The following is a 10,313-nucleotide window of genomic DNA, read 5'->3' on the forward strand; positions in this document are numbered from 1 at the left end:
CCATAACATTATGAGCAGTGAGAGGTGAAGTGAATAAGACTGATGATCTCCTCATCATGGCACCTGTTAGTGGGTGGGATATATTATGCAGCAAGTGAACATTTTGTCCTCAAAGTTGATGTGTTAGAAGCAGGAAAAATGGGCAAGCGTAAGGATTTGAGCGAGTTTGATAAAGGGCTAAATTGTGATGGCTAGAAGACTGGATCAGAGCATCTCCAAAACTCTTGTGGGGTGTTCCCGGTCTGCAGTGGTCAGTATCTATCAAAAGTGGTACTAGGAAGGAACAGTGGTGAACCGGCGACAGGGTCATGGGCGACCAAGACTCATTGATGGACGTGGGGAATGAAGGCTGGCCCGTGTGATCCGATCCAACAGACGAGCTACTGTTGCTCAAATTTCTGAAGAAGTTAATGCTGGTTCTGATAGAAAGGTGTCAGAATACACAGTGCAGGACGGGTCAGGGCTGTTTTGGCAGCAAAACAGTATTAGGCAGGTGGTCATAATGTTATGCCTTATGGGGATCGTTTAGCCAAGCACACAAGCCTGTTTAAGAGATAAATTAACTCGACAGAGCCGTGTGTGAGGATTCAGACATCCATTAAGATTATTTTCCAATAGAAAACACTCAGTACACAGAAGTATTAATACAAGATGTTCATTTAATGAGAAACAGAGCAGACCGTTCTGACAGGGTTCAACAGAATTCGATAACTTTCATCATGATTAATTTTCTCCTTTAATTTCATTCTCCTCCAATACACACATGACTACAGGATTGCTTTTGCTCAAACGAGACCAGAGGAGACCCTAAATCTTATGGTGTCTGTTGAACAGCACACACTCGTACAACGTTCTGAAGTGGCCACGATAATATTGTGCGTGTTTAATAAGCATATTATATCGTATATCAGATTATCAGCATATAATGATACACATTTAAGTGAACAGACCCTTAAACGTGAAAGCACACACTTTGCCTAACGTCAGCTTGAGAGCTCATCGTTGAAATTTTTCTTCTTTAAAAGAAATAAAGAAAGCAAGACATTTAGACACACATGTACGCGTTTTCTTCCTGCAGGAAGAAAATATGTATTCACACAGTAAACATGTCCTTACTGTAACAGACGACACAAAAAAAATGAGAACAATAAATAAATAAAAAATGAAGATGTAACTCAGTTCCAAGGAAAGTGAATGAATATAACGGCACTGTATGGACATGTGGAAAAGTATGCAAAGTAACAGTTCTGAAGTTTGTCAGCAAGCAAATCCAATTCAGCAAATTCAGTTCAAAATCCAGTTCGTTTTCAGTCCAGATTCTTCTGATTCTCTTCAGCTCCGTCATTCTGTCTGAATCCAGTTAATACGGTGCAATTTGAACAATTGAGTAATTCAATTCCTTTAGTTCAGTATGAATGAGTAACATATTAATTTGCTTCATTTAGTCTTTAGTTTGGATCTGATCCATTTAGATCTGTTTCGGTTGAATTCAGTTTTCTTGTAAGTGGTTTAGCTGAGATTTTTTTTTAATCTGTCCCCAGTTTGTTCTATTTGGTTTGTTTCTGTTCGGTCCGATCCGATTCTGTTCCATTCCAGATCGGATTTGATCAATTCAGGATCCATTGACTCCGGTCAGTTCTGATCTGCTTCGTTCAGCCGAGGTTGTTTGCTGGATGAGATCTGTTCATTTCAATTTTATTTCAGTTCGGCTTTTATCTTGCAGAGGAGTTCAGCAAGGCTTCGATCTTGGCCCGGTTTTGGTCTGTGCCGTAGTTCAGAAACATCCTGCGCTCTGGGCACAGTCAGTAGGTCTGCTTGAAATCTGCAACCACATATGTAACTGTTAATAATAAAAATAATGATATTGCTCATGTTACCATCAAGTCATCGCATTAGCACTACTAAGGCTCTGTTAGGAAGTCTCAGGGTTTGATTAGTTTGGTCTGAATTACCAGGCAGCATGTCATCGATCAGGAGCGACTTCGATCTTCACCGTTTCCCACCAAGACTTTACTGTAGAGTTTCTGCTGCTCCTCCTTAAACACCTCCTTCACCTTCTCCCGTTTTAGCCCTCCATCCCTGTGACAAACAGACAGATTTACTCAGTCGTCAGCATCAGTGGGGACAGTAACACTAACTACTGATTTTACCATTTTTTAGGAATTCTGTAAAACATAATAAAATTCTGAGTACTGATTCAGTGTCTAAAATCTATTTTGTATTAATTTTGCTATTTGCTGGTCCTAAGTCTTGCGTTAAGGTCTGCAGTACAGTACAGGCTTCAGGACGTGAATTAAAATTTCCTGTGTGTGGGAGTGCGTTACCATAACAGATCGGCTAAACCTCCTTTCCTGGCGATGGCGGCCTTCACCCGGTTAGCAAAATGCACAGCATCCTCACCCTCCTACACACACACAGCACCAACATATTTTCAATAAACAGTTCCTTGATTGTGAATTTAAACTTAGAATTTCTTAACCATAGTGTTTAAATTACAAAATGTTATTACATCATATAGAACAAGGCACACTCTATTTCCCATTTCTTGTGGAGGTGTGCTATTCCAGACGTTACTGGAGTTTGCCAACCACAAAAAGCATGAGCTTGGCACTAACATAACATAAACCTCACAGTGCCACGTTTGCAAGAAAAACAAAAACCAGAAGAGCTCAGAGGAAAAAGACTAAGAGTAATAACCGTGCTAAGGAAGAAAGTAACTTTATCTTACACAAAAAGCCCTTCCTGACTTCTAATAATACTACCACACTGTAATGCCCATTATCATGAGTCAAAACTCCACCGTGTGGAAAAAGTGACTGTACAGCAGGGTAAGCACGGGCTTATCAACAATTTATCAGCAAAGAACAAGAAAGGCATTGTAGCACCAGGAGTAGTGAGGCTTAACTAATTGCAAAACATTGTGTAAACGTTGGTATCCTACCTACAGGACCAATGAATACAGGAAAGTAGTGAGAAGTGAGTTTATTTATAATGGCAAATACCAAAGTGCATTACTCAGTGCAAGTAGAGATGAAGACGTTTATGGAGGGCAGAGATACGAGACGTGGGAGACCGAGGACATGAAGCGAAGCCTGTATGATTTCTCTTCACAGCTGTAATAAATAAACCGCGCTGAATGAATGACTACAGCTCGTGTCATCGTTATGAAACGGAAATAAAAATATTAAACTGACTCAGAACTGTGGAAAATGGATTCGGATATAATTCTGTATAAAACGTACTAACATTAGTTTACTGCTTTAAAGCATTTATAAAAATGGCCTTCTGGTGGTCCAGAGGCAGGATCCTGCACTCTCGTTGGCGCGGCCCAGGTTTGGCCGCCGACCCAGCCACTGAGTTCATTCTCAGTGCCGGTCCCGAGCCCGGATCAAAATGGGAGGGTTGCGACAGGAAGGGCATCTGGTGTAAAACCTGTGCCAAATCATGCGGATCAATTGATCTGCTACAAACAGCGGACCCTGCCATTGCATGGGACAAACGCTAGGATGTTGATGCTCGAGTGATGGAGAATATCTCAGTTACACTCCACAATGTAACGTCATAAAAATGGACAACATTTAATTGCAGACCAAAAAAACCAGCAGCAACATTCAGAATTCAGAAGCAGGCTGACAAAAAAAAAAAAAAAAACCCTTGGGCTTCAGGCAGACAGGATATAAGCAGAGTGTGTGTAACTATTAACAATAGTCGAGTGTGTGTAGCGTAGACGTTAAAACTCACCTCTCGGCTCATGGGTGGAAGATACCACACGCTGCAAACGATGGCCCAGCTGCTCATCATGTGGAGGAGATAATTCACCATCCCGAACTTACTGCTGTTCCAAAAGGCATCTCCAAACCTTGGGTCATACTGCAAAACACACACACACAAGTACATTTAATCACTGCAGATCTGAAAGTTAGTGGGGACTGCAATTGTTAATGTCCTGACAAAATCTGAACCAGAGACATGGGCTGAACAAGAGAGTTAAAGATGAAATGTTGTGTTATGCTTCCATATGTTAGTGAACTACACCAGGTAAATAGTAACAGCTTGTGTAGTGCACTTTACATTGACATAGCCAACAGGGAAAACAGAGTGCAGGGAATCAGAGGAGTACCACACACACAGAGGATTCACTTCCCCATATACAGTGCAATACAGAAGACATGAAGATTTCTAGACCCCATATTCTCCCAGTTTGTGTCCAATCTGAGACACAGCCATTTTTTTATATGCATGTGCACTACATGGTGGTATGTAAAGGGTTCGATGACACAAAGATGTCACAGAGTCACCTTTATAGCCACTGGATAGATGGTGCATCCGATTTCAAAGCTTCCCTTCTTAAACATCATTACCGAGGTGTTATTAATACAGGTGCCTGGGGAAAAAAAAAGTATATATCCGGTTGGCAATGAATAAATGAAAAGCAATTATTTAAATGGTGCTTGATTAATTATTACCTTCTGGAAAAATGAGGATGGGCAGCTTGGTTTTGTCTGCAACATGATCACTGAGTCTATAAACAAACAAACAAAAAACTCTCTCTCTCCATCCACTCATATCCCTTATAAACATCATCTTCACTAGGTTATGAATTTGTGCTTGTGAATGTAGCAGCATGAACATACACTGAACAGGCATAACTTTATGACCACTGAGAGGACGTGAATAAGACTGATGATCTCATCATGGCACCTGTTAGTGGGTGGGATATATTAGGCAGCAAATGAACATTTCGACCTCAAAGTTGATGTGTTAGAAGCAGGAAAAATGGGCAAGAGTAAGGATTTGAGCGAGTTTGACGAAGGGCCAAATTGTGATGGCTAGACAACTGGATCAGAGCATCTCCAAAACTGCAGCTCTTGTGGGGTGTTCCCGGTCTGCAGTGGACAGTGTCTATGAAAAGTGGTCCAAGGAAGGAACAGTGGTGAACCGGCGACAGGGTCATGGGCGACCAAGGCTCATTGATGGACGTGGGGAGAGAAGGCTGGCCCGTGTGATCTGATCCAACAGATGAGCTACTGTTGATCAAATTGCTGAAGAAGTTAATGCTGGTTCTGATAGAAAGGTGTCAGAATACACAGTGCATGATGGGTCAGGGCTGTTTTGGCAGCAAAAGGGGAACCAACACAATATTAGGCAGGTGGTCATAATGTTATGCCTTGGTGGTGTCCTGTGTATTAGGTTACAACCATTTTTTTGTGTAGCTTTACCTTTTGGCCACTAGGTGCCGATCTTTAACCTCTGATCTCTCAAACCAGATGTGAGGACAGGCTTTAACCATCGCTCTCTGAATCATGCCCATAAGGCCACCGTGGACCTGCCCAACCTAACACACACACATCAGTTATTGTGAACATGAAAAATACCATAAGCATGACAAACACAAGTTGTAAGAGAGTTACCATGGCGTAGCAGCCATCACTGGCTAGGATAATGACGTCGATGGGTGACGTGTGATTGGCCACACAGATGCCTCCATTCTTGGGCTTGTTTTCACTGTGGAATGAAAAACGTCAGATGTTAGGGGGGAACAGAAAACGAACCTTAATGACCTTTTTAACACCACATTAAATGTTCTTTCATAAAACAGCTGAAGGATATAATTACGGAAATGTGTACATTAACACAAAAGGCTATTTCTAACTAAACAAATTCAGTGCACTTCAAAAAGCAAGTTATAAATCAGCCCCATATTTAAGTGAAAGACTATTTATTTCCCAACACTTTTTTTTTTTAAAGTGTCCCAAATCCTTTATTTGAAAGCTTTGTGATAATCTATTATATACTAATATTAAATACAGAGATGGACCTACCTGTCATGGTACGTGATGATGGCGGTGAGAGCGCGAACGCAGATCCTGTAGCACATCAGATGAACTTTTTCACTCAGGAAATTCTTCATCCTGCCAGAAACAAACACATCACCTCTCACTGAGCATGGCACACCCTACAGTTTCATAAACACTGCCTCACATTGTGAACTATAATCTATACTTTATACACCGTGCGCTTTCTGTATAGTGTATCGACTAGCTGTGTGGGCCGCTTGTAGAAACTTCTAGACACACTTAAAAGCAGCACCTACAAAACTACTAACAAGCGTGACAGAAACATGGTCTGAAAAAGTGTTATCTCTACTGAGACCATCATTATCTGGGTTTAGACAGTCCCATACGGTGACATCAGCATGAACGGTATGAATAACACAAAAGATATTCCCATTAGCTAGCTATTAGCTTTATTAAAGTTAATTACATTTCAGTCTTGTTCTTTTTACAGTTCACATCCAACTGCAATAAGAACTCTACATTCTATAGAATGGAATCTTGAAAAACGTCAATCACTAATTAAACAAATGGACTTACCCGCCGTTTGGGAGCAGGCCGATGAGTGACGTGAGAACCACGAGGAGCCCAACGCCGGTAAAAGCCAGAGTGACCCTGCATTCAATCACACAAACAATATTTACTTTTCATTCTGATGAAGGTGCATGGTGTCCTCTTAATCCTTAATAAATAACCCTGTTCAAATACTGTGCACTATTTATCCACCTTAACCCACAACAACATCAAATGAGCCACAGCAGGTGTAGCTCTCCCCAGAAGCATGTATTAAAGTGTATGATGCATTATTCCATAGTCTGTGTAGTGCAACTGAATCGCACTGGACATGCATTTTACATACTCCTATACTAGATATACACCGATCAGGCATAACATTATGACTACCCGCGTAATATTGTGTTGGTTCCCTTTTGCTGCCAAAAGGGGCCAGCCTTCGCTTCCCACGTCCATCAATGAGCCTTGGCCGCCCATGACCCTGTCGCCGGTTCCTTCCTTGGACCACTTTTGATAGTTACTGACCACTGCAGATCAGGAACATTTGGAGATGCTCTGATCCAGTCGTCTAGCCATCACAATTTGGCCCTTGTCAAACTCGCTCAAATCCTTACACTTGCCCATTTTTCCTGCTTCTAACACATCAACTTTGAGGACAAAATGTTGACTTGCTGCCTAATATATCCCACCCACTAACAGGTGCCATGATGAGGAGATCATTAATGTTATTCACTTCACCTCTCAGTGCTCATAATGTTATGCCTGATCTGTGTATATAGATATTTTATATGTGCTATACAGCCACACTAACCTGAGCACCCAAGAGCATTAGATGGCTTGGCAATGTTACACAAGCACGTAACAAGTGGACAATTTCTCCATCCTATGTCTCTGTCCCTGAGCACTGCACCCTACCTGAGAGGCAGCAGGATGCCGTAGCGGATGAGCATGCCGAGTCCCCACAGCGCCGTCAGACGTGTGCTGATGTTGTGGAAATTGTAGTTATAGTTGCTACGCGTCAGCAGGTTCCACGACTCTAGCTCCTCGGCTGAGAAGCGCTTCGTCACCTCATCATCCACGATGCTCTCGACCCCGCGGCGGCAGAAAAACAAGATGTCCGACATGTCGAACTCGGCCTCGGCTCCGCCCACACGCCTCACTTCCTGTATTTCCTGCTCCAGAGACGCCGGCTCCTTTGCTATGATCCCTGAGAAGATGGAAAATTTAAAAGATAACTAAATTAAACAAACAAATCGCATGACACTATTAAGTTAAATACATCACCCTGCATCTGGGTGCAATCCTGATTTAGCTAATAGAAACATTACGAAGCGTATCACTACTCTGATGTTGTGGCATAAAACAAATATTTGCTGACTCAGATATTGTGGTGACCGGGCATGATGACAGCTTTATATGAGTGCTTCTATTTTTGGTTCAGTGGATATAGAGATCACAGTGCTCCAGCACCAATTGTGTTTCTGATCGTCTTTAGACGGTAAAACCCGGACAATAATTTAATCTATGTCTATACCTTACTGTAATGCACAGACGCTACACCCAACCGAAGTTGAACTGGTGTGACTGGTTCTAGCTCTAGTGCTGGGAGTGACGATGAGCATCATTTACAGTGTAGAGGTAGTGATAAATATCTCACCGTTGCTGTATGGTTTGTAGAGCTGCTGGTTCTTCTCTTTCGCTCCTCTCTCCATCCTCAGCGTGGCCCACTGAAACAAACAAACAAAAAAAACCAACAGTTAGGGAAAAAAAATAAAGAGTGAAAAGACTAAAACAGCTGTTTCTTCTGCTGATTCTGAATAATTCTAAACACTGCGGTTGATTTTATCAAACCATATCCTGAACACAAGAAATGTGATATTCATGAACATCCAGTTCAGGAAACATCCAGTACAGGAAAAACATCTGCATCATATGAGAGCTTAAAATGTACATACATCATGAGTAATTGTACATTTGGCATGACTCAAAAGAGCAATTTGGTCTTTCGCTGTTTATTCATCGTTAACACACAGCTTAACTAAATTACTGATAAATGAATCAGTTTATACTTCACACACAGCTTATCTTAAACTAATCTTGTGAAGCAAGACTTCTGTGATTTATCACACTTTTGCCATCATAATGCCCACCTCGAATATTTTCAGCAGTGTGTTCATGTAGAGCCGGCGAATGCCAAAGGACACGCCAAACACCGCAGGGACGATGATGAAGACCAGCAGGAGTGTGAACCACACGGTGAAGGAGATGCCCAGGAGCATGCAGATCAGCCCATCGAAGGGGAAAAGATACGACTCCATGGCTGTAGAGACCCGGGCCAGCGAGCATTCACACACAGGGACTGCAGACTGTACTGCGTGTTTTAGAGCCTCAGTTTCTGAAGCCTGCGCTGAAACAAGGCCTTCATGGGCACACCTGCAACCTCAGGTCTGCTTATTCAGGACACCAGGAGGCGAACTCCAAGCTAAGGAGTTATACATTTAGCGTCTGATGCTTTTTTTTATTCCATAGTTCTCCCTAGAAGAAAGAGTCTTTTCTTTGAACCGGAAGTCCGCCACGTTCACGTTTCTGTGGGGCAAGAATGAAAAAGGGCAAACACATCATGTTAAATATGATACAGAGATGGATCCATTCATGGTTTGGACAATAATTACAGAAAAATTAAACTCTGTTGGTATATGCGATTTTTGTTTTTTGCAATGCTGTGCTAGGTGTATTTTATACTGCGGTTTATTTTTCTTGAGTTGTCATCAGTTAACAGATTCCTATCTGTTGATAGTGGTGTGTGCAGTTGTTTTGCATGTACCCCCAATGGGTTCTTGTGAGTCCCTCTGGGTTCTGGGTTCTCTAGTTTCCTCCCCTGACCCCAAAAACATTCCACTGGGTGGGTTGGTTAAGAGGTGTGAATGCATAAGTGCGTGGTGCTCTTTCGGTCTTTCTTTCCTGTCTGCTGATAGTGGTGCAGTGAGACTTAACCTCGACTTAAAGAGATTTAGACACCAGGAATTTAGACACCGAATACAAAATAGCACCAAAAATCAACAAACACACCATGAATATTTCAATACAAACACGTTTAATGTGCCTCAGAGTGGAGTTTCATTTAAATAGCAATCATCAGACTAGTTAAAGCTTAAACTACAGTCTCTAATGACTAGTCAGCAACTAAAATAAACCTGTGTGTCAGCATAAAGCAAATAAAATCGCATGGAACAACTGAAAAGCAAAACAATAATCTAACAGACTTTATAACACAGCTATTAGTTATATTCTGTAACACCGCCTGTCCACTGTACTGAGCGTGAGCAAGACTGCGCATGCGCGCTGTAAACCCGGCTCGCTAGGGCTTGCATCGTTACGCACATAGAAAGTGAGTTTAACGAAATGTGTCAGAGGATATGGGATTATTATTTATATCTGAAAAAGCCAGATAAAGAAGAGTCATTTATACTGATATTTTATACCACTTGAATGCGTAAGAAGTCTCACAAACCGGCTTTGTCTGTCTATAGAATGTAACAAACCTCAACTAACTATAAAGGTTAGAAAAAGGAAACAGCACTTTGTTCATTTTAATAAGCTAAAACACAATAAAACACTGAACTAAACCACGTTATTAGAACAGCAGTTCAGTGTAGTGGTTTGCTGTAAAACAAAATAACAGTTAGCGGCGAGCTAAACCCATAAAAAAAGATCTCGCTAGCTAAAGGCGGTTAATAAAGCAGCTGGCTAATTTCTCAAGTCTATAATCATCCAGCATTTACAAAACTCACCAGTTTTAAGCACATATGAGCAATGCGACGCGGTTCTTCTTCTAGTGAATAAATCTCGTGTTTAGAAATCTGATCTAATTGAAAAGAAAACGTGTTGATCTGCAAGATACAGAGAAGCAAACCGGTAAAGAACGTAGCAACAATATCGCGATTACAAACCGGAAGCCGGAAGTGG

General features: G+C 41.6%; 1 protein-coding gene across 1 annotated transcript; it reads right to left on the minus strand.

Annotated features, from left to right (window-relative positions):
- Nucleotides 1–639: 639 nt before the first annotated feature.
- Nucleotides 640–10,313, minus strand: gpat4 (glycerol-3-phosphate acyltransferase 4). The gene is made up of 14 exons (XM_058412601.1): nt 10,139–10,313; nt 8,498–8,933; nt 8,005–8,074; nt 7,263–7,554; nt 6,375–6,449; nt 5,823–5,912; nt 5,412–5,505; nt 5,220–5,335; nt 4,467–4,522; nt 4,299–4,384; nt 3,742–3,870; nt 2,325–2,404; nt 1,953–2,079; nt 640–1,822 (listed from the first exon to the last, which is right to left on the minus strand). Exons 2-13 carry the CDS (start codon nt 8,663–8,665, stop codon nt 1,971–1,973), a joined length of 1,365 nt encoding a protein of 454 aa, XP_058268584.1. The 5' UTR covers nt 8,666–8,933; nt 10,139–10,313; the 3' UTR covers nt 640–1,822; nt 1,953–1,970.

Source organism: Hemibagrus wyckioides, linkage group LG16 (genome assembly GCF_019097595.1).
Source record: "Hemibagrus wyckioides isolate EC202008001 linkage group LG16, SWU_Hwy_1.0, whole genome shotgun sequence".
NCBI classification, from domain to species: Eukaryota; Metazoa; Chordata; class Actinopteri; order Siluriformes; family Bagridae; genus Hemibagrus; species Hemibagrus wyckioides.